This window comes from Thunnus albacares, chromosome 23, assembly GCF_914725855.1.
Source record: "Thunnus albacares chromosome 23, fThuAlb1.1, whole genome shotgun sequence".
Classification (NCBI taxonomy): domain Eukaryota; kingdom Metazoa; phylum Chordata; class Actinopteri; order Scombriformes; family Scombridae; genus Thunnus; species Thunnus albacares.
Window position 1 is genome coordinate 7,082,796 of NC_058128.1, and position 25,167 is coordinate 7,107,962.

The window sequence follows — 25,167 nt, forward strand, 5'->3', positions numbered from 1 at the left end:
ATATTCAAGAAACTGTCAAGTCCTTTTGTTTGGAGTGTAATTACACGAGCTAGAGAAGCAGTGGTTGTTCCCCGGCATAATTACACCGTTAATAGTCCTTTTCCAACACGGTTCACCAAGCAGATTATCACTTTACGCACTGCAAAAAGTAGCTCATCGATCACGTATTCGGATTTAAACTTGTATTGTCCTCCAAACAAATAAATAGGCTAAAACTTGAAAGGGATGTATTTGTTTTTGATTAAATCCAGTTTTATTGAATCAAGCTTCATTGCTCCCAAGTGAGTCACCACTAAGTCATGATACAGCCACTTGTTTCTAGATATTTCTTAGAACAGAGGACACCCATCAGATATAAGTGGTAGCCTACTTGTCTTAAGGGGAAACGACTGATTATGATTATATGGATTACATAGTGGATTTTACAGTGGATGGGGAGTGTTGACTGAATACACAAATAAGCCCCCAGCACGGACCACCAGTGGTTCAGAGTCAAATTATGTTTCATTGAATCATATTTCAACAATTAACCAATGATTGGCATGTTATATGTTCTTTTTTTGTTAACTTTTCTTACCACTTGAATTCTTGCCACATATGAGATGCTGGTAGGGCTGCAGCAGACCCCAGATCTCCGAGTCGTTGTTGATGGCTTGCTCCAGTGACTCCAGCGTAAACTTGGGGACCCCGTTGTCCCTCTCCACCAGCGCGCTGCGCAGGACGCGGCTGAACACCTCTCTGAACAGACTCTCCATGCAGGCGGAGAGGTATATGGCAGCGTGTTCGTGGATCCTGAGGGCCACCCGACTATCAACCATCCACCTGAAGAACTTCCCCACGGAGAAGACCAGCCCGCAGCGCGCCGACTTGCCTCGGCTGAACTTGTCCCCGGTGCTCATGTTGTAGAGGGAAAGGGCGCTGAGAGCCGCCGTGATGCAGTTGACGGAGATGGTCCATGAGAGCACCACCTTGATGGCGCTCTGGATCTCATACTTGGTGCACTTGGCGTAGCGCAGGCTGAGCCGCTGCGCCTCCCGGGCCACCCTCACCAGCGCGCGGCTGATGAGAGCCGATAGCCGCGCCAGGACCTCGGGTGGCGGGTTGCCTACCATCAGCTCCTCGTCTTTCCTCAGTGCGCCCTCCACCTCGCCGAGGCTCCATGGCACGTCCTCCAGCTCGGGCAGCTTGGCGCACTGACCCGAGCACTCCAGTATCTCCGTGTCCTCCGCCAGGACGGTGTTGACTGTGTCCAAACTGTTCTGTCTGCTATGCATGGATTCCGTCAGATGCCAGCAGTTGCCCCCATGCGGAAAGGACTGATGCGTGTCGGAGCAGCACAGCGACACGCTGGACGATCTGACCGAGTCCGCGGCTCCACCATAACCAGAATCAAGCGTTAAATCCTCCAGCGTCCTCACGACTGTCTTACCATTGCCTGCCATAACTGCACCGCATACTGTTGGGTATGCTTGGTCTCTCAATTAAATGCCACAAACTCGTTTTGGTGTTTTCGGTGTTCAGCCGCTGTCCGAGGGCTTAACTGTATATTCCCCGCATGAAAAAACATAAATGAGTGAAACGACAGAAGTGAGCCTTTTACTTTCCTCCTTCTCTAAGTGACTGGATGTCTTCGATCTCCTCTTGTCCACAACTTCATACGCGTAACCGGAGAGCGCACAAACCCTCGGCGCTCACTGCAACAAGCGCAGAACAGGCAGGACTCCGATAGGGAGGAGGGGCCTGGAGCCCCGCGGGCTAAAACAAGCCAATCCGCATCTCCATCAGCGTTGACTGACACACACAACCGGCTACCTTTCGGCAACGACTACCTGCTGCTGGAGAAACATAACTGCAGAATTAGAGATACACACGTAGGCTGCTGTGCCAACCAATCTGTTATTTGTAGTATAGCTGCAGTGAAGTGATCATGGCAGTGTCAGGATGAGAGGTGGATCCCCAGCTGAGACAACACATGGTGGAAATGTGAATTATGATGGTGGGAAGAAAATTAGAGAAAAATATAGGACTGCCTGTTTTATTTTGAAATTCAGGTGATAGATCACATTTTCAGAGTCCAAATGGAGGAGAGTGTCACAATTTGAGCAGTCCCTTTTTTGATAAATATCATTTATTTTTCTAGGTACCTACAGCCATGCAGCAGTTTCCCCACCTTTTTATTTACTATCATTGATTACCAGCTCTGTTGGTGTCAGTAAAGAGTGGACTTGTGTGCAAAAAGCAGCCTGTGATTTAAAGTGGAAATAATTTCAATTAATCATAGATTTTCATCCACAATATTGACACATACCAAGGAAGTTGCAATTTCTCTCATACTGCTCAACTAATAATGATAATAACACACTGCCAGACTTCCACTTTAAGCTTTATAGAATCTGGATGAAATACCAAATTTCTGAATGAACCTCACAATCTGTTGTGATTGATTCTGAATGGTGAAATGATGAAATACACAGTCCTGGGTCCTGCAGAGACAAGCTGCTGTTTTCTGGCATGCATACTTACAGGAGTCCACTATTGATCATTTTAATTGAGCAGTGAAAGCGGGTCTGCAGCAGAAGTAGCTTTTCTCCAGATCCCTATAAATATTTTAATGTTCAAAGCACGTTGCTCTGAGCTTTTCGAGATCAGAGATGTAACTTCTTCCAACGTCCATTGCTAACCAAGACCTGCAGTCCTGCTTCTGGGTGTAGCACCACTTTATCATCATCATCATAAGGATTTATCGTCCATAAGACAATGTTTTTGTCAGGCCATAAAAACAAAGAGTGAGCGAGTTGAATTCTGAGGACATGCTGAGAGGAACAGTTGGTGGACCGATGATTCATCCATTCTGCTGGGGCTTCTCCTTGTACGTCTGAGCTGGACCAACCATCTGCCACATTGCCTAACATGCCAAAGGCCCTTTCATATTTTCTTTGCATGACACTGCACTACTCATGCCAAAAACTGCCAAAACCTACATTGGACTCAAGGCGTACATTGATGTTTTTGAGAAATGATGTGATGCTCGCTGACAGATAAACTGACTGATTGATAAATAACATTACCAGAATCAAGATGTCCAGTATGTTTTTTGAGCAAAGAATATATTAATATGTCAAGACCCTTCACAGAAATGCACTGTGCTTCTAAATGCTATTGGATAAGATGTTTTGGGATGAAAAGGACCAATTTAGCAAGATTTCTGTTGACTGAATATCAATTATTTAGCTGTAAAATGGGAAGATATTGAATTCCAATGAGGATAATCTCTGGAGAACGTGTACGATTGATTCCGTTATTGATGAAATTACGCATTTTGATCAAGAACTCCAACTATAAAGAGGTTTCCATCTAAGCAGATGTCACCATGAGAACAATCCTGTTCTCCATTCTGTGACATTAACTGAGTTCCTCCTCAGCAGCGTGCCACCGCCACGAGCTCTTGATGCAATGCAGCATATCTTGCTGACTAACTCAGGTGAGAGTGGTGGAGGTGGGCAGCTGTCAGCTGCTTCTCTACATGCACTGTGGTCCTCTAAAGCTTGCCCTCACTTATTAAGCCTTGGTTGCCTGGTAACAGCAAAATGATCATGATTTTCCCAGCAAGATGATAAATTGTTAGTATTTTGCCAGCAGAATGACTGTATCACATGATTGCGCTTCTCTAGTCATTCGATACAGTCACGTTTTTTCATTTAGTGATTTATGAATTCATGTATTTTTAGATTTGCATTTATGTGATGGGCTTTATGTTATAATCTTTAGCCTTGAGTATATTGTTTTACAGTGACTTCTCTCTGTATATTGTAGAATTCTTCTTTGACTTGTTTTAATATTTTTACATATTTTGTTCTTATTTGACTGTACTGTTCAAATAAAGTTATTATTTCTGATACCTCCAAAGTCGACATACATGTACTGTATATACACTCACCGGCCACTTCATTAGGTACATCTGTGCAATCCAATGCAATCCAATACAACAGCTCTGCCATAAATTGTACATTTATGATGCTTATACATTTACAATCTTTGTTGACATTGACAGAAAGGTAATAATTCTACTTTATGTTTATTATTGAGGCTTTAGTGGATGGTGGTGGTGTACTGGAGTGCATTATATTGAATGGTGTCCCTAATATTTTGTCTACTCCATTAACATACATGAGAGGGGCAAAATATTAGGAACACTTTTGCACAGGTGTTTCTAATAAAGTGGCTGGTGAGTGTAAGTTATAGTTATATTTAATCATATATTGTTATATTTTATTAATTGAGAGACTTGTGCAGCACTAATAGAAATACTGCATCACAAAGTGTAAAATACTGAAAATGAAGCCCCCAGTATGAACCACTCATCATGCATCAGTGTCTTGTCAGGCATAGAGTTGGCCAGCGTTAGTGGTGTGATGTTATGCTGCCACTCTGTGGCCAAAACACGGCACTTCCTCTACAGTCCAAGGCAGCATTTTACGTCTTGCATAATTACAAACCTATTTATATAAGATAATATTGTGACGCACTTCTTATCTTGACAAGAACGAAAACCGAGTTAAAGGCAAATGAGGTATTACATAGCCTGATGACAACAACGACAATAATAATAATAATAAGAAGAATTATATTATTATTATTGTTATTGTTATTATTATTATCATTGTATGGAGATTGGTGCGTGCATGTGTGACCCACTTTAACACACATAAATACGTAAATTGGCAGGTAATATTACTATTATACCATAAGATAGCACATACATGTATATAATTTTGACTTTGATCATAGCCTTGGCCTATGAATATACAGTAGCTATATAACCTTAGTCGGCAGCCGCTTCACACAAAACTACTTTCAACTTTTCAGTCTTTTCTAAACTTTGCATTGACCGCTGAAATAATTTTTGCCACCATGTGGAACAGCTTCCTGGCAAAAACTGGCGACGAATGTTAGCTTATAGACATAACAACGGATTTATCACACACACACACACACACACACACACACACACACACACACATGCACACACGCGTGAGCCCCGTCCGCGCGGTTTATGCCAGCCGTCGTATGCTTTTCCGGGTTTTCTTATGGTAAACATGCCAGTAGGTTTTATAGCCTGACATAGATATAATTTTTATTTAAATGTTTATATTCCTTAAATATTTATATAACATGTAATATAACATGTATTATAAGTGTATGTGCACACCCCATATGGGCAAGTCAAACTTCAAGTAAAGAAAGTAGTGAAGTAGTTTTTACTTTCGTCTTCACGTAAAATAATTATTGGCAGCATTGTAAATTAGCCACACGACTGCCTATTATTACCACCAGTTATGTTGACCGTACATGTGAACTGTCTTGCCTGTTTTTAGGGCAGAGGAAGCACGCTGTAGAAACGTGACCACGCCGAGGACCGCACGCAGTGACACGGACCAATCACAGAGCTCGGAGCCGTGCGCGTCGTCTAGTGGGCGGATTGACGACTGTAGGTGCGGCGAGGAGAATGAGCAGCTATTCGTGGACAGTTGGGAGAGAAAATTTCTGATATAGCCGCTCAAAACATCAGCTCGTCAACGAAGGAGACAAGTCATACGAACCAGAGAACGGTTTACGACAGCTAAGTATCGGTCTGCGTTAATTTAGGACGACGAATTTGACAGAATCGCAGTTGTAATTTGTGTTTACATAACCAGCTTTTCCCGGTGTTCGCGGCGGGGAGCAGCCGGTCTTGCCACGGTGTCTTGTGGTCGTTAGAAACACCAGCTGCCTCAAATTCAAACCATTTTATTAACCTGCTATTCAACATTGCTTAAATTACGTGTATAAAGTGTATATCCGGTGAATCGTTGTATATTTTTACGCGCATCATTTCAGCATTCAGAAAAACAAGTTATACAACAAGCCCGGCTATCGCCCGTCAGCGAACCAGGTCCTAAAGCCCGCCGGGTTGCCTGTCACATTGCCGGAGAGCGCGCGCTGTCTCGTGCTGCCCAAATGGTTCAGCAGCCAACGGTTTCTAAATTCTTCGACATAATGGAAAAGGTGCTTTTAGAGCAAGGTTGAATTGAAAAGTTGGACTGTGAAATCAAAGGGTTGTATGCTCCAACAGCATACATACACTCGCTATACATTTGGATTCCCAAGTGGCCTTGTTGTCCCCGTTTTTTCTTCCTTGGATATATATATATATATTAAAAACTGTCAGTGAGTCGGAATAAGAGCGGAGCGAGCACACACACAAAAAGACTTTATATCATTCAAAAGGACTCGTCCAGTTGAGTAATGGTCATTAATACGATCCACTGGTTCAGGAAGGGCTTGCGGCTCCACGACAACCCGTCGCTCAAGGAATCTCTGCTGGGAGCGGATACAGTCCGCTGCGTCTACATCCTCGACCCCTGGTTCGCGGGATCTTCCAACGTTGGGATCAACAGGTGGAGGTGAGTAAAGCAAAATCCCCTGCATCCACCCAACCGCACACAGACAGAGATGTAGATGAGCAACACCATACACACAGCATGCACACATGTATGCACTAAATTAAAGAAGCCTTAGCACTCATCCTCCTTCTTAATGTTTACATATACGCAGTTGTCAAAGGTTAAAGGTTAAAGGCATGAATGCATGATGTGTTTAATGTGCTATATTGTCATGTATCCACTGAGCTTTTGAGCATTTCACATCAAGGTGATGTTTTTTGCTGGTTTAATTGATTAACCAATTGATTAGGTTCATTTTTTGGGTCAGTTTTCAAGCAGAAATGCCAAACTTTTGCTGGTTCAAGCTTCTTAAATGTGACCATTTGCTGCTTTATTGTGTTATATATGATAGCAAACTGAATATCTCATGGTTTTGGGGGAAAAACAGGCAATTTTAAGATGTCACAATGGGCTCTGGGAAATACTGATCACAGTTTTTCACAATTTTCTGACATTTCATACACAAAACGATTAAATCGATAATAACTGATAGAGAATAATGATCATTAGTTGCAACCCTAATATGGTTTCTGATCATTTCCATTATGTTTTTGTTTAGTTTTTAACTAGAGCTGCAACGATTAGTCGATTAATCAATTAGTCGAACGCCAGAAAATTAATTGGCAGGTATTTTGATAATCGATTGATCGTTTCAGTCATTTTTTTCTTAAGGAAAAGTGTCAAATAATCTCTGGTTCCAGCTCCTCCAATATGATCATTTGCTGTTTTACTTTGACATATAAAACAGTCAGTTGAATATCTCAAGATTTTCGACTGTTGGTTGGACGAACAAAGCAAATCACTGCAGGCTCTAAGAAATGGTGAATGGCATTTTTTTTTTTTTTTTTTTTTTTTTTTTTTACTATTTTTGAAACATTTTACAGACAAATAGATGAACTAATGAAATGAGAAAATAATTGCAGATTAATCAATAATGAAAATAATAATTAGTTGCAGCCTTGATTTTAGCTATTATGCCAGTGGTGCCTCTTGGTGCAGAGGCAGATGTCTCCAGGCTCTGTTTTGAAGTGTCTGTAGTCACTGAAAGAGGTGATTTCACCTTATTTCATGTCAAACGTAGAAATGATGTGACAAATAATTAGTTGCAGCCTTGTCAAACAGCTTTTCTCTTGCATTCATTATATTACAGGTGCTTTTTTTTTTGAGTTTTTGACTGTCAAACTTAAAGTTTTGTTTTTGTTATGTCACATAAATCTGATCCTGATAATTGTCACAGATGAATGGGCAGAAAGATGGATAAATTATATTAGTAATAAGCTTTTATTATCTGAATTATAACAGATAATATGGAATCATGACTATATTACACTGATATATCAGCCAGGATCTTTATATTTGTCTTGATAACATTACACACTACTAGCAATAATTGTCAAATTATCAGACGATTGATTTATATCGTGCACTCCTAATGCAAGTTTGCACTTCTCCATTACATCCAAAGTCCGAAATTAATCCGCCAAGCGTCAAATGTGGGTAGATTTTCCGTCCGCCACACTGGCGGCTAAATGTTTGCACCAAAATAGTCATGTAATAAAATATCTGGCACGATGTCTCAGGGGAAATGAGTCATGTTTGTCCTTACGGTGTAGACATGTGCAACATATGGTTTTTTTTTTACTCACGTCTAACTGTAGGAGCGCTCAAGGTGAAGGAGCTCAAGACTCAAACCGTCTCGAGTGCTCCTAGTTTCGCTGCACTGTTCACCAGCTACTTGACATCGTAGCTCTATGCTAAACTGTACATATGGCACAAAAAAACCCAATTTATTATTTAGGCCAGTAAAAAAATATGCTTGGCTGGTGGATTTTTTCATCTACCGGTCCTCTTGGCAGGTGAGTCAAAAAGATAATTTCCGAAACTGATTACATCCTTAGATGTAGACGTACGTAAAACTGTAATCTTTTCCCAGTAATCATCATTAAATGAAATATCAAACGCAGAAGAAACATCAATTACATCTCTAGACACATATAATTTATAATATCACGTCAGTCGGTAACATTTCAAGTTGCTAAACAGTATTTTGGTGTGTTGATCCTTACCTCCCTGCTAGACGGTAATTATAGCCAAACTAGGTCACAGTCTACATGCCGATGCTTCAATGTTTATAAAACGGTTTATCATTACACATTACAGCAGCACTTCCCAAACTCTCACATTATATCATATCACATAAAGGTTCCCCAGCTCATTTCAATTTAGACCCACTGAGACCTGTGTTACTAGACTCTGGCAGTGTAAATCACATTCATATCATTATTTACTCCTTCTGCAGGGGTTAGAGACCCGGGGTCTTTACTACAAAGTAAGTTCGACATACTTAAGATATCTTTTCATTAGCTAGCTACACTGAGCTTAACAACGGCCATCCAGATAACCAGTACTACGAAGCTGACTATCAACTAGTTCAGTCAACTTCCAGTTTTCCTATCGAGCTACGAGCGCGTTCATGTGGAAGAGTCGGGGTTTCCACATATTAAAAGCAGGCCTAGTCTTAAAACACGTCTAGGACTTATTATATATGACTTAAGTATAGAGTTAGTATTTTTGCTATTTAGTTGTATGATGAATAAACCATTCTGAATATGTCATGCTCATTAAAAAATCTTAAAACTAATGCCAGACTGTTTCTGCTACCAAAGCAAAGAGTGGAACAGTAGTTAAAGACTGATGTGGTTGATCTGACCACAGTGTTGCATTTATAATCATTGGAGCTAATTAACAGTGTGTGGATTATTTTTCTAATAAAAGACAATCTTTCGTTTTTTAATTCCAGTTATCATCACACAGTTGTCTCGTGTTATTCTGAGCTGAAGTGATTGAATCAGAGTGTAAAATCATCCAACTCAAGACTTTTGTCCATGTCAGGATCCTGTAGGAATGATAACTCCTTTGTTCCAGTGATCTGATTGGTCAGTGGTCGGGGTGTTGACGAGTTATGATCTGATCCTCTGAAGTTTACCTGGTTAGCTGTTAAGCATAAGTTTCCATGGTGATGAACCCCTGTCAGAAGTGAATTACTGCTGTAATCCTGAAAACCCAGAGTTAAACCTGAAGTTACTTCGCTAACCCCAAATCCTGCATCTTAGTACAAGCTTCTGGCCTTTCCAATATCCTGAGCAACTCATGTTTGAAAATACTGTCCTGACTAGAAATAGGAAAACATCTTAGTCTCCTGTCCAGACGTACTCAGGCTTCTCTGTTAGCTATAGCTGAGAGTGATTAATTAACAAGCTTTGTTTTAATCTGTTTGGATTCTAAGTAATGGAGTCAGTTCTTAGTCTGAAAGCAAAAAAGAGAAATTAGATGCTTAAAATGAAAACAATCACATCTGTTTCACCAGTATGTTCCTCTTCTGCATTGAAGTGAACAGCAGCGAAATCTCACCGTGCGTCAGAGCGGAGAATGTTGTCAGACTTTGACCTGCATCCATATTTTATCGGTGAATAGAAAATGAAAGTGTTTTTACATAACTGACTTTTCCTGAACTCCAGACAGTCAGTAACTGCGTGTGCGTGCTTGCTTGCTTGCTCGCTTGAGTGCAAGACAGGGAAAGGCCGGTCCAGTCCGGTGACACAATTAAGTATATGAAGCTTTATCATGTGACAGAGATAAGAGCGAGGTCTGTTAAAGTTAGTGGTGTGTTTGACAACCTATAACTCACACAGGCTTTGTCCTCCTTTTAAGCCTTCACCCTATAACCTATAACATAAATATAATCAGGTTTAACCTTCAGTGTTACGTGGAAAGTTTTCACAGTCAAAACAAACAAATGGGTTTTTTTTTTTTTACCCAGCTTGATATATGACCCAGACATTAATTCATCACAACCCCACGAAAGTGTGCCGTAGCCTGCGGTCAGCTAAATAAACTGCTTTCTGTGTGGGAATTATCTTGTTCGGCAGATGATTCTTCATGAATGAATGAGCTCCTCAGGTTTTACAGTGCAGTAGGTGTCTCGTTAAATGTTTTTTTTTTTTGTTTCCTTTCCTGCTGTGCGGTCTGGTTTGCATTGCGGTCCCATGCCGTCACTCGAAGAGTAGGGCAGCAGCAGCAGAAAAAGCACGCCTGTTATGGATGGAGCATCCATGTTATGCTTCCACAGTTATGTAACAACAACCCGGAGTGACGCAGAGCTCACACGCATATCACTCGGTATGCCCTGATTCAGTCCCTTTTTATTTAATTTTTTTATGCATATAGACAGGTGCGTGACATAAAACCCTTCATTTCTGAAAACAGTAGGGTTGCGCAAGAGAAAATGTATTTAGAGGATTAAAATCTCTCTTTTTTTAAAGTCAAGAGACTATAATGTTAAAATATATGTTTAATTTATGTTGTTTAATTTAAAATATATTGTTCTCCCTGTGTGCTACTGCTGTTTTTAGATGTTTCTTCTCTGTGAAGTCAGTTTGGTGTCACGAATGGAGATTTTAAATCCATGCAGAAGTCCTTAGAAACACTTCTGTTGAGATTTATTGGAGCAAATGTCTAAATTTTTGATGCACTGAATATTTCAAACACTGAGATTGACATATTTGCTTATGCATGAGTAAAAGCTGAGTAATAATGTGCCACAGTTGGGATTTTTAAGAGCGTAGGCTTTTTGTCATTTCAAGAACTGGACTCAAACTGCAGTGAAATCACTTCCAACTTTTATGTCTCTGATTTTGTATCTCATGTTGCTCAAAGCAAGAATAAGCACAATCACTAAATAATATGCTAATGACAGATTTTGCTAAAGGCTGTGCGAAGCTCGCTATAGTCTGCAGCTTCTGTAATTAGCGTTTCTTCCTGCTCACGTTTTTATCATTCGAATTCCTCGTGAAGATTTGAGTATTGAGCAGCTCTGTCCTTGAGATCTAGGCACCGATTCTCAGTGAATCAGGCGGCTCAGCGCCAGATGACACAGTCAATAACTTTCCCTTCCCCCCCCCTCCTCCCCCGACATCATAGCGCATGGCAGAAGTAGGTCAGTGTGTTAGTAGTAAAAACCCTCTACCCTCCACGTCTTTTTGACCTACTTCTTCTTTTGCAAGGCACCTCAACTATCTCTGGCGAGCAGTGAAACCGTTACCGCTAATCCTAACAAAGCTGCTTCCATCTGATATCCATTTTAACGTCACTGCTTTATGCTTTTAAACTGTTTGACAAGAGAAATGCTGGGTGGCCCGTGATAAAGAAAGACCTTTTCCTTCAATTGAGAGATATTCATGAGGATGTAATTACTGTGGAGTTGCCCCATAAAAGAGATGTTTATAACAAGTAGGAGGAAAGTAGGGGATGTCAGAGGACACTGCATAGAGCAATAATTGAAAACAGACACAGAATTTTATATGTGCATTGTAATACAGCCTTGTAATTTCTAAACTCCCCATATGGATATAGATGAAGCCCACTTTTTTTTTTTCTTCAGGGGTCAGATGGTCTGTCTTTGCAACATCACATTGACCTGGGAGGTCAGGAGGGCAGGCAGTCAGCAGAACGAGTGACCCACCTCCCAACCCCCCAGGTCTCAATCTTTTCAGATAAATCTTAGCTGAACTGTAAGAGGCCTGCCCAGTGGTCATTAGATAAGACTGTGCTTGTAAATGGCTTCCAGATGTGAATATATGTAACTGAGAGAAGAGGCAGGGCGTTCCTGGAAAAAAACAAACATTCATTCAAGCATTCGGTGAGTGTACAATTAAAAAAAAAAAAAACCAAGACAAATAAAACCTCTTCCCATATGTATAAAATAGGAAATCACCACTGAAAACGTTCTCACATGCAGCAGCCACAACTCTGTGGCAGCCGGGGCTTTGCAGTATTTTCAATATTATCATTATTTGACTTTCAGTAGAATCGTATCTAGGGCTGCTGGTTATTTTTATAATTTATGCATTTTTTCCATGGAGTCATGAATCATTTGTTCTATAAAACATCAGAAAACAGTGAAAAATGCCTGTCACAGTTTTCCAGAGCCCGAGGCGATGTCGTCACATGTCTTGCTTTGTCTGATCAACAGTCTCAAAGGCAAAAATATTCAATATAGTCTACAGAAATGTTAAGACTAGGAAATGCAGTAAATTCTCAAATTTGAGCAGCTGGAGCCATTAAATGTTTGGCTTTTTTGCTTTTAAAAGAATGACTTAAACTATTAAAATTGCAGCTGTAATTGCACCATGATGATGTAATTATATCTTATTACACATTATGATTGATTCCAAGCACATTGATTCCAAACTACCAAACTGAATTGAGTTTCACATGCGTTGATGTAATATATTTCATTGCAATGAATGAAATGGTTTGAATATTTTAGTGATGTCCTGTAGATTCGTCCTATTGTGCTATATATCAAATTAGAAAATATTATTATGAATAGCAGCCCAAATTGAATCAGGTTCAGATTTTGTCCCACTGAGCGCGTCTCACTTCTAAGTTGCTTCTCATATTCGTCTGAGGTTACGTTAGAAGTTTGGCCGAACTTACCCTTCAGTACAAGCATAACAGAAGAGCGAGGTCGGACATTTAGGTTGATGTGGGTGTATATAACATACGGACATAATTTTGTTGTTTTACTTGGTGTGTGTTGATGGAAAAATGGTGTTTGTTGAACAGCTTCCTTCCTGCCCAAAACCCTCAGATTCTACATGATCTGCTTTCCTATTGTAGCCTGTTTCTGTAGAGTTCAAATGATGCACATTTGAATGCTGACGTACCCTCTTATCTGTTTCCCACAAAACAAATAACATAACCAGAATCTGATAAATCCTCAGTCTCCACAACTGCCAAACTGTGTGAAAACAAGTTTTTTTTTTTTTTTTTTACTGTAACTCTGACTGAACCCCTGATAAGAAATGATGGTGGGTGATGGGTTTAAGTTTTGAGCAACAACCGTCAAACCTCGTCATTTATCGACTGAAACATCTACGTTATGGTAATAAATAGGAAAGAGATGAGAAAAGTATTTTAACCTCACCGTCAGTAAAAAAGTTTTCACAGTACGCTTGCAGCACCCACCTGGCTTTCATATAGGTGAAAGACATGAATAGACCTGAATGATACAGGAAGCTTCCACCTACGAACTTTGGTACCTATAGCAACAGCACGGGAAGCACCACATTACTGCCGCTCTGTGTGCACGTGTGTGTGTGTGTGTATCTGTGGTTTCTGACCACACTGGGATGTTTACAGTTGGTAACAGACGCACAGTTCAACTTATAGAAATGAGCAGCGATGAAACACATTGATTACTTTGTTTTTAAAAGTAACAAAATGCTTCTGTTTGGTCAGTGTGTTTTGTTTATGTTCACTGGCGTCACATACAGTGATGATTTAACTAAGACGGATGCCGGTTGGTTGACTCATTCACTGGCTGCATGATTCAGCCTCAAGCATGAACTCAGGGTCTGTTTTTTTCCAAATGAATGATGAATCACAGTCATGTTTTGTCAGAAGCGACACTGTCAGAAACAAAAAGTTATGCTTTAGCTTTACAAATTAACAGAAATTTCGTTAAGAGAAAGACAGCTTTGGAGTGTGTGTGTGAGAGAAATACTATAAGCGTCTCTATTGCCTGAGCACAGTAACCTGGTCATGTTTGTTTATTCGTGCAAAGTGGAGGTTAAATTGAGTTATGTCTGGATTACAAAAAAGGAAAATTGGTGCCCTCAAGGAAAATCATTTAATTTCACTTTGTAGTACTGCTGGTTTGAAACTCTGCACAATTAACGAGGGTGGAAAGTTGTCTGCGTTAATTTGTCCGAAGGAATAATTAACACGTTAAGTGAGCAAACTCATGTCAAGAGTACTATTATTCAGAATTTACATAACAGGACATTTGCACGCTTCAAGCAAAGACAGCATCGGCTTAAATTAATTCACACATTTTACTAGAACGTGAATTTTATTTTCTCATGAGAGATCTAACAAAATAAATGTGGATTGAAATTATACGTTGTGCCAAAAGTCAAGTATACAAGGCACAGAACTACATGCAGAAAGTAGTTTATCATCTGTAGAAATATGTACTCAAAGACGAAGCCGTTCTGAGTTGAGCCATTCATTAGGCTTGAGTGGTATCTGTTCTTTCATACCTTCATACCTTCCTGACATTCACCAGGGTAAACAGTATATGATGGTATTTGTGCAAAAAACGCTGAGCTGCTGTCATTGTCGCATGTGTGACATTGTTAAGCCTACAATGCTTTGTGTCAAATATGCAGTTAGCCTACTTGCTGGCCCATAGAAAAATGAATAGATAGGAAATAAGCACCCTTCCTCCACAGATTCTTGCTGGAGGACCTGATGACACTTGTTGCCGTGGCGACACATCAGTGGGCTGAGCGGTGGTGGTGGCAGAGTGGCAGTTGAATAAAATCATGTGTCTAATAAACTGCTTTTGTAGTTTCGAAGAAGTCATCTCAAGATAAAGTTATAGGACGCAGTCACCATCTTTCTCAGCTCACCTTACCTTGGGGATTTCTAAATACCCTGGTATACTGTAATACCTTGATACCATCCAATCCTACCATTCATTGGTTTGGTTAAATCAAATCCTATCTCTTAAAACTGTCTGAAATTATGTTATCGAAACTTAAGGCCTTTAATGTGCTTGAAGAGGGTTGCAAATTTATACCATAAAGTGATTTGTGATTTTCCTGTCAAAGATTTTTGCATATACTGTAAGTATATATGTAAAGTATTGTACACTTTCCCCTTAGTATAGCCTACTTTATTTTTATTAGAGCGTTGCAGACAATAATGCTGTTTGGTAATATTTGATTTACACAATTGGATTTGCATCAATCTGATGGAGTACTGTGATTTGTCAGGTTTACTGGATCAAAATGAGGTCGTTTGGTCTATAAAATGTCTGAAAATGGGGAAAAAATGTTGATCACTGTTACCCAAAATCCAAAGTGCAACCTAAAATGTCTTGTTTTGTCCCAACCAACAGTCCACAACCCAAAGAAATTCAGTTTACTAACATAGAGGACTAAATAAACCAGATATAATATTCACTTTTGAGAAGCTGGAATCAGTGAATTTGGACTAATTGTTGCAGCTCCCGATATATATTGCTGTCACAATGTAAAAGTACATATGCCATGACATGAATTTCAAGCCTACATCTACATTAACAGTCTCAAAGGTTTCGAGGGGTTTTGGTGCACTCTTTCTGGTAAAAAATAAATAAATAAAACTGCTTCTCATGCACTGTTTCATTGAAGTGTTCCCTGATGTGTCAGCAGTTGCTTTTATCCATTTGTTTTGTGAAATAGTTGTCCAGAATGTCTGGTTCCACTTTGTTCTGTCTGTGGCTTTGTTATCTAACCAACAGTGACACATTTACCAGAAATGGGCTCCTTCACCACCATTAAGGTGGCCGTTTGTCCTCCTCCCTTTGTGACATTAGCCTGTTCAGACGTTACTGCTGACACACACACACACACTTGTTCTGCTGACGTTGTTGTTGAGCCTTCGGCTTTGTCTGCAGACACATTTTGAATTTTATTAAAACACTCTCATCGCTTTTTATTTCACAGCAATGAATATGAATGCACTCAAGGCTCGTAGAGTACTCTTGTGTACTCTTGTCGAACACTCCTGTTAAAGATGAAACCTGAATATTTTAACTTGTTGCTCATGAAGTGCAAGCATTTGTCTGTCAGCTCCAGAGAAAAAAGAAAATTAAATGTTAGACATTTGATGAATTATAGTAGGTCCCTGACTTCATATCTTCAAACTATGTAAGATCCTCTTAGAAACTTTTTTTGTTTGAATAAGAACTGAACTGTTCATCGATTATCAAAATAGTTGCTGATTAGTCAATTAATTGTTGCCACTCTAACCCTTTGTGTCAGCACCTTGTTTTGAACAGTAATGTTTTATTTTAAAGTTTGATTCTTTGTGCAGGTTGCTTATTAGATTTTGCTGCATTGTGGCGCATAAATCTGCATATTAATGAGCAAATTGAATTAAATCTACTGCTTTAGTTTACTGCAGTTATCCAGGACAACCCTAAAATAATCATTCCCCTTAAATATTCAACCAGAACTGGAGACACAACTTTGAAAACTTGAACTCATAACTAACTCGTTGCTTTGTCCAGCTTAAACACCTTTTAGTGACATTGTAAAACGCTTCTGAATATTTGTTAATATCAGTGTTTTAACCACTCTATATTTCTGTCATCCTCCAGGTTCTTACTGCAGAGTCTTGAGGACTTGGACTCCAGCCTCCGTAAGCTCAACTCTCGCCTGTTTGTGATTCGAGGCCAACCCACTGATGTCTTTCCCAGACTTTTCAAGGTGACATGTTCATCTGATTTAATCACCAAACTACAACACCAGGCTGCTTTCAACACAGTGTGCAAACCCAAAATATTCTGCTCTGTAGCTTACTTGACCTTTTTGTTTTCCATTGTTCACCAGGAATGGAAGATTTCTCGTCTGTCTTATGAGTATGACTCTGAGCCCTTTGGGAAAGAACGAGATGCAGCTATTAAGAAACTGGCCTCTGAGGCTGGAGTGGAGGTGACAGTTCGCATTTCCCACACACTCTATGACCTGGACAAGTGAGTAATCTCTCATTTTCAGTGTGTTTTATACTGTAGTAAGTCTAGAAAGTTAAGTTGCTTTGGATTAACCCCATCTGTGATAGTTAGATTAAAGTATTTTCTTTGAATACTTGTTTTATCATTTCATTGTTATTAGACCCATAAAAAATTACCACTTTGAACTTCTGTGCATCTATTATATCCTTGACTCTTGACCCGTTTGTTCTGATTTGACCCATCCAGGATCATAGAGTTAAATGGGGGTCAGTCCCCACTTACCTACAAGCGGTTTCAAACCCTCATCAGCCGTATGGACGCAGTGGAAGTCCCTGCAGAGTCCATCACAGCTGATATCATGGGGAAATGCACTACGCCGCTGTCCGAAGACCATGACGACAAGTTTGGGGTCCCCTCCCTAGAGGAGCTGGGTAAGAGAAGTCAGAGAGATATATGATCGCTACGATAGAGACATGAAAAATGAAAATGAAAGGCTGAATATTAATGTGTTATTTTATTGATTTCCCTGCAGGGTTTGATACTGAAGGCTTGTCCTCAGCTGTGTGGCCAGGGGGAGAGACTGAAGCCCTCACACGACTAGAGAGGCATTTGGAGAGGAAGGTCAGTCCAATCAGATAAGCCGAAGAATTTTAAAACCTTTCTTAAAACATGGATTAAAAAAAAGCAGTTGGATTTTACAGTTATGTAACGCAAGGTTTTAGATAGGAACTTCAGTCTCTTGTTGCTCCTTTTCCCAATGTGACAACCTTGATAGAAACCTTGTCAAATGTTATGACTTTCTCTCATGCATCTCCATATCTGATCTTGTGACTGTCTTTCACTCAGGCTTGGGTAGCCAACTTTGAACGTCCCAGAATGAACGCCAATTCACTTCTCGCCAGCCCCACAGGACTCAGCCCATACCTGCGCTTCGGCTGCCTCTCCTGTCGTCTCTTCTACTTCAAACTCACCGACCTCTACAGGAAGGTAAGTCTTCAGGACATCTCTGATAATAGAAAGGAGGGTTCTGGTACAAACTAACAACCAGCCGAATTGATTGTGCTGAAGTAGAGCCTCACAGAGCTGCTAGCATGGTTGTAAACTCTTAATTTCAGTTTTTCTGATGTAATGATTAATACTCTGAATACCTGAGACCATAATGTGTGTTCTGCCACTTCTTTGACCCCACAAGGTGAAGAAGAACAGCTCCCCTCCTCTCTCACTCTATGGTCAGCTTCTGTGGCGCGAGTTCTTCTACACGGCAGCCACCAACAACCCCTGCTTTGACAAGATGGAGAGTAACCCCATCTGCGTTCAGATCCCCTGGGATCGCAACCCGGAGGCATTGGCCAAGTGGGCAGAAGGCCGGACTGGCTTTCCCTGGATCGACGCCATCATGACCCAGCTGAGGCAGGAAGGCTGGATCCACCACCTGGCAAGGCACGCTGTGGCCTGTTTCCTGACCAGAGGAGACCTGTGGATCAGCTGGGAGGAGGGCATGAAGGTAGACAATGTGGATAAACAGGATGGGAGGATAAAAATAGGGTTATTGAAATTTTTACTCATATTGTCACCTTGAATTCTCATTTCTATCCGAATCAAAAACACATGACGTGATGTTAAACTGTACCTTGTGCTATTAGGGGATGAGCACTTACATGAGATTCACCTTGTTGTTGGGAGTGGCAGATGGTTGACAGGTGGGGGTTCTCAAGTGGGCACCCACTACATCTCTGGAGGTTCTTTCAACCGCCTCTGGGACTGATCTGATGGTCTCCCACAGAGCCTGTCTGTGGATTCTTTCTTCCTTTAGCAGTCTTATTGTTTGAAGTAGCCACAAATTCTCTGCTTCCCACTTCAACAGGATTGGCTTTGGTATTCAAGCCGTTTTGCTTCTGCTTCGAGCTCTGCATAGTGTAGTTTCTTATGCTCATAGGCGTCCTCAACCGAGTCCTTCCACGGGACTGTGATCTCTATGATGTAAGTAGTCTTCAGTGACCCAAGTGGGTAGTTCTGGCTCTGAAAAGTGAAGCCAATGCAGAAGTGACTTAAACCTGCATTCTCGCTAATGGCCATCAGGGGGCGACTCCACTGTCTGATTGTATGGAAGTCTATAAGAAAATGAACCTACTTCTCACTTGATTTATTACTTCAGTAAACAGTGTCAGTTAATGAGTTTATGGTCTCCATCGCTAGTTTCGAGTCTTCAAGACAGCATGATGTTCATTTTGTAAATTATGGTCCCATTTAATTTAAATTTGACGACAAAGCAGGGTATGCTTTAGGGCATGGCTACGTTGTGATTGACAAGTTGCTACTACGGTTACAACGTTGGTCAGGTAAAGTAAACATGGTGTAACCCCTCTCGTCCAAATATGGTCACTTGTCATCATTTCTGGTTCCTTAAAATCCAAGATGGCGACAGTCAAAATGGCAAACTCAAGGCTTCAAAACAGGAGTCCACAAAACAATGGGTGACATCACAGTGAAGGGATCAGATTACTAAATCTGGCCTAAGGTTGGTGGAAGCAATCTCAGGTGAAAAGATGAGCTGCTGGCATCTTCCAGTCGTGGGCCATGCATAGGTGTCCTGTTTCTGGCTTGGTAGAAGGATGTTTTGGCCTTTTCTGTGCTTTTCGGATGAATGTTGTTGCCTTCAGGGGATTGGTTGCTCTCGGGGGCAAGGAGTTGGTCGCCCACTGCTTGTTCTCAAGAGCTGATGCCAGACTCTTCAGAACTGATTGTGCTGCCAGGTGTAGTGGCCTTGCATGAGGCTGAACTTACAATCTGTCATGATGTGTTTGGGAGTCGCTGGAGTTGGGCAGAGAGTACAGGTTGGATCCTCGCCAAACCACTGATGGAGATACTTTGGTGCTTCGGTCCCACTGCATCCATTCATTTTGTTTTGCAAGGAAAACAGCCTTCGGACTTGTTGCCATCTCCTCCTGCTGGCGCGCTTCTTCAACTACCAATTTCCTCCGCTCTGACATTGTGGCCTTGTGCCAAGTTGGTTCACTTGCCGCCAGTTAAGAGGGGTGGTGCAGCATTGCTGATAGTCTGTTCTCTGGAGTCCTCCGGAGTGTCATCAGGAGTCTTACTGTAGAGCCGTAAGACTAGTGAGAGGTAGTTCAAGGACCCCTTTGCCATAGAGGCCGATGTTGCTTAGACATCCTATTTTATTTTTACTGTATCTTCTTCTTTGCTACCATTTTTCTCTTCAGGAATGATCCAATTTATTCTCGTGACTCATCCTTTCGGTTCATACCCCTTTTCATTGAAACAAATTGTACTTTTATATATTAAAAGGAACAATTTCCTTTTAAATTTCCTCCTAGATTTTGAGTCCCCCATGAATCCAGAAGACATCGCTCACTGCAGTTGAAAGTGAAATTCCTCTCGCTTGTAGCTGAGCACAGACACTATCCACTATAGTTCCTTTAGCCAATTTTCATTAATTTTCTATTTTCAATCAAAACCAAAAATATTGAATCCTTTGTATTCTAGTGGTGGGACCTACAAAGCTCAGGAGCACCGAATGATGCAGAGCACGTTTGGGTGTTTTCTCAGCTAACATGAGCCTTGTGATTTTTGTGTGTGTTCAGGTGTTTGAGGAGCTGCTCCTGGATGCGGACTGGAGTGTCAACGCAGGCAGCTGGATGTGGCTCTCCTGCAGCTCTTTCTTCCAGCAGTTCTTCCACTGCTACTGCCCTGTGGGTTTCGGCCGACGTACAGACCCCAACGGAGATTACATACGGTTTGTCATATCTACTGAAATCCTGTATTGTGGGATTAAAATATTCTGACCCTACCCAGACTTAAAATTGTTGGTGTATTTGGCCTTCAAATCAAGGACTAATGTAACTGAACAACTGTATTTGTAATTGTGCCAAAAAATAAATACATTTTTTATGTCTGGACTCGATCACACAGACCAGTATTGGCTAAGTCCACCAAAGTAGATGTAGAAGATGTTTTTGCTTTTCATAGATGTAAATTATACCAACCTACATGCTCACTAAACCTCCATTTCTTCACTCAGGCGCTACCTGCCCATTCTGAGGGGATTTCCAGCAAAGTATATTTATGATCCCTGGAACGCTCCGGAGAGTGTGCAGAAGGGAGCTAAATGTATTATCGGAGTCCATTACCCCAAACCCATGGTGCACCATGCAGAGGCCAGTCGTCTCAACATTGAGAGAATGAAGCAGATCTATCAGCAGCTCTCCTGCTACAGGGGCCTCGGTAAGTACACAACACTAGATACCGGACTACATTCTCACAAGCATCTTTAATATCAATATGGAGCAGGATCACCAGTTGAAGTCAAACATACTGAAGATATCCAGACTTCCCTGCCCATGGTGACAATACCAATATTAGTTCAGTTGATAAGCAGTAAATAAAGGGCGGAAAACTACATAAACAGATAAAATTGACCACAAAAGCAAACATATAAATATGAGGATGAAAGCATAGAGGTGAACTATAAAGGGGAGATTAAAAAATACCAAAGACTGTTACATAAAAGTGAATTTTTAGAAGTTGAGCAACAGACAATCATGTAGGTTAAACCATCTTAAACTAAACAGGTATTTGGTGTCCAGAATGTGAAGAGGAAGTCACCTCCTTGTTGAGTTTTGATTGTTTTAATCTACAATGTGAAAGATTCCCAAGTGAAACAGGATATATGGGTGGGGTTTTACAGAGGAATCTTAATCAAATCCCTCTGATTTGTTGTTGCTGGCTGTTGGCCTCCACTCACACATCCCTCACCTGCATTGTTAGATCAGAACAAGGGAGAAATGGATAAACCAGACCGCAGCCACATTCTTTGGAATAAGGTTTTGCGAACTACCATCCTAACAGATAGCTCTGACCCGTTCTACCTACTAAAATACACAGGCTAACAGTCAAGTGCGGTTTTATATGATGGACAGCTTTAGCTAGTCGCCCAACATCACATTTGATGGTACAGATATATGTACATGCCCCAGAGATGTTTTTAAAAGAAGAGAAAAAAGACATTTTTTCCAGGTATTTGGCATATAACAAGATAAAACTGCACTATTTATATAGCGACACTGGATTAGAACTTATGTTTTTATTTACGTTTCTTTATAAATGGCCAATAAGAACCTGCCTGAGGACCTTATATTATAGTCTAGCTCATGTGGTGTTAAAATGTCATTTAGCTTTGCTCCAGGATAGATAACTATTGTAAAAAATAGCTTCTACCAACAGTATATCTTCTGTATATTCAGTATATCTTCATTATCAGGAGACTTTTCTTTATGTTGGCTGTCTGTTGTCTGTGTCCGCAGGCCTTTTGGCTACAGTTCCGTCCAACGCCAACGGTAATGGCAACAACGACGCGTCCTCAGATGTGATGGGATTCTCTGTCGAAGCTTCACATGACGCCGCGACTCCTTCTGGCAAGTGACACAAGACCAACATCTCTCTCAATCTCACAAACTTCTGAGCTGTTCATAACTTCCTCCGTAGCCGCTGGCAGTGAAGTTGACTAACATTTGTTTTTTTTTTGTTTGATTTTTATCTTTTTTCAGGCTATCAGATGCAGGTTCACTCCCAGGGAGACTGGCAAAGCGGTGTCATGATGTACCTGCAGGGCGATTCACAAACCAGCATCGGCACACACCAGCAGGGTGGGGACCCTCAGCTCCTACATATTTAATTCATCTGTCTCATTTGTCTGAACACATTACGCATTTGTTCCAGTGCCTTATGCTCACTCGAACCTCTTTATTCCTCATTAGTTTTGCTTTATTTGTTACCCTCAGGTTACTTATTGCAATGTCTTTGTGTTGTGCTTGAAGTTCCAGGTTATGCAGGCACCAGTACCAATATGATGTGTTACACACAAGGGACCCAACAGATTCCTGCAATTCAAAAAGGTGCGTTAATGTGCTATTAGACTGAAAAAAAAGGCCCAAGAATTTACATTTTACTACAGCCGAGGATTTTACTCATGAATTCCTCTCATTTTGTTGAAGATGTGTCTTTGTTTGGATGAAAACATTCAAACTCTCCAGCTTGTATCAATACTTTATCCTAAGCTATGTCTCTTTTTGTTAGAAGTTAGTCTGTGAGATGGTTAAACTGTGTTTTCAGGGCTGCTTTTTAAAACCCAGTCCTTGTCTTTTTCAGGGCCTGAACACCACACCACCACACACACAAGTGTCAAACGGCACAGCGAGGACTCTGGAAATGGCAAAGGCTCTAAAGTCCAGAGACAGAGCAGCCACTAGACAGGTTAGCTGGAAACCTATCCCATTTTTTACCATTTTTTTATCCTTTTATATATGTTTTTGTTATTGTTATTTTTTTATTGAAATAATTATAATTTGTGAGTATGCCAGTCTGCTTTCTCCACACATATTGTTTGTGTATGTGGTAAATAAAACCCTTAAATACTAAGTTTCCTATGTGGCCAATATAAACATAGAACTTTGACTTTAAGTTGAAAACTTTGCGATGCTCATTATAAAATTGTCCTGAGATTATTAAATTATAAAAACAAGCATCTAAGCAACATTTAAGATGGTCTTTTATCAGTTGTATTGAAAGCTGAGGTCAATAATTGGATTTGCTGAGCAAAAATTGGGATTTGTGTAGCTTATTAATAATTCATAAAGCATAAAACCCACTGAAGGCCAATGTTGCTAATGTTTTCACTGCTTTTGTCAGTGAATGAGAAATGTTGTAAACAAGGCAGTTATGAATAGTTTATATTGAGATAAACAGAAAGTATTTAATTACGAGTTGCCAGTGGCATAGTGCATCTTGATTTTAGATTAGGAAAAACATTACTGGCACTTAATCAGTTTAGGTTTCTCTATTCTGTTTCAGTTTTTATCTTAAAGCATTAGTTCAACATTTTGGTAGCTTATTTTCTTTCTTCTGGAGAGTGATGTCAATTTTCTCAGCTAACTCTCCTCAAGAAAGCAAATAAACATATTTCCCAAAATGTCAAGATATTCCTTTAAATGGCTGAATTTACATAGAGGTCAGACTTACTTAATGTGTTTTCTTTTCTCAAATTATCTCCTATTCAATTAACTTAACATTTATTAGGAGTGAGGAGTTAATTACAGAAACTGTTGAGTGCACTTTATTAGCTGAAACATGTTCATTGTCAGTATCTTACTATCCTTTTTTTCTCTCTTCCCAACACAGGTGTCTCGCTGACCATCACATTGTGTACAAAGACAAGATAAAAAGGACGCTAGGACTTACGTTTTTGTCACAGCACTACACTGTTAAATGAACACACCTTCAAGAGGAGCATATGAACCCATCATTAAACACATTCACATGTTTCTCAAGTAATTGGACTGTAAATTATCATTTGGACTGCACAGCTCGGCCAGTGCTGACATCCTGGCAGCGTTACGGCACTGGAGAGGCTGTTACACTGTGCTCATCTTGGGGTTAATATTGCCGGGACTTAAGTCTTTGTGTATATAATGAATTTGCTAATTTCAGCTCACATACAACTTGTACATATTTGGATATTGTATGTGTGTATTCTCTCTTTGTGTAGCCATAGACCCATTGATATACAGTATTTTTGATATGAGAAATCATTGTGGATGGATCTTTCTTTTTGGAAAAATTTTCAATAAAAATGAAAGCATTTATAGACCGTCCATTCCAAAAAAATGGTGAGAAATCTTGTATCTCTTCTAATACAGCCGCCTGTCCACATTTATTCTTCATCATTTCCCAAGTTTCTCCCTTTTTGAGCCATCCAATGTATCTATCAACAGAGGTGTTTTATCATCTCCTTTCTCTGTCTTAGTACTAGTCAGCTCATTTTATTCCTTACCCACTTCGGAGGCAGTATCAGTATGACATTGCTGTCTAGTTGTTGCCCTTATCAATGCTTATTGAGAAAAAAAAAAGTGAAAGGAATTACAGAGTTTTCATATCATGGTGTCCCCACTGTATAACCCTCAATAAATGTACCACTGGAACAAACTGCTTCACTTGCTTCTTCGTCCTTCTCAATGTGCTTGTTTTAATTAAAACTGGGTTAAATATACAAACGGTTTCAGTCTTTTCTTTGGCGCTCGAGTGTTCAAATCTGTCAGATTGTAT

At 40.4% G+C, this 25,167-nt stretch overlaps 2 protein-coding genes across 2 annotated transcripts in view; one reads left to right on the forward strand and one right to left on the reverse strand.

The window, feature by feature from the left end:
• LOC122975162 (ankyrin repeat and BTB/POZ domain-containing protein BTBD11-A) overlaps window positions 1-1,835 on the reverse strand; it is a 199,266-nt gene extending 197,431 nt beyond the window's left edge. The window contains exon 1 of the mRNA XM_044343431.1: window positions 578-1,835. Coding sequence (XP_044199366.1) covers window positions 578-1,442 — 865 coding nt within the window. The 5' untranslated portion in view covers window positions 1,443-1,835. The remainder of the gene's footprint in view (window positions 1-577) is intronic.
• A 3,626-nt stretch (window positions 1,836-5,461) lies between these two features.
• Window positions 5,462-25,050, forward strand: LOC122975508 (cryptochrome-1-like). Its single transcript, XM_044343967.1, has 14 exons — window positions 5,462-6,443; window positions 16,696-16,804; window positions 16,928-17,070; window positions 17,296-17,480; window positions 17,582-17,670; window positions 17,896-18,036; window positions 18,242-18,553; window positions 20,652-20,803; window positions 21,089-21,291; window positions 22,371-22,481; window positions 22,614-22,712; window positions 22,884-22,961; window positions 23,215-23,319; window positions 24,244-25,050. The coding sequence occupies exons 1-13, from the start codon at window positions 6,286-6,288 to the stop codon at window positions 23,313-23,315; spliced, it is 1,881 nt and encodes a 626-aa protein (XP_044199902.1). The 5' UTR covers window positions 5,462-6,285; the 3' UTR covers window positions 23,316-23,319; window positions 24,244-25,050.
• Window positions 25,051-25,167: the final 117 nt, after the last annotated feature.

Bases quoted from the DNA above. Each gene is read 5' to 3' on its own strand.
- LOC122975508 (XM_044343967.1), top strand. From the start codon at position 6,286: ATGGTCATTAATACGATCCACTGGTTCAGGAAGGGCTTGCGGCTCCAC. The intron at 17,071-17,295 runs GTGAGTAATCTC...TGACCCATCCAG, and splicing joins ACACTCTATGACCTGGACAA to GATCATAGAGTTAAATGGGG. The intron at 20,804-21,088 runs GTTTGTCATATC...TTCTTCACTCAG, and splicing joins CCCAACGGAGATTACATACG to GCGCTACCTGCCCATTCTGA.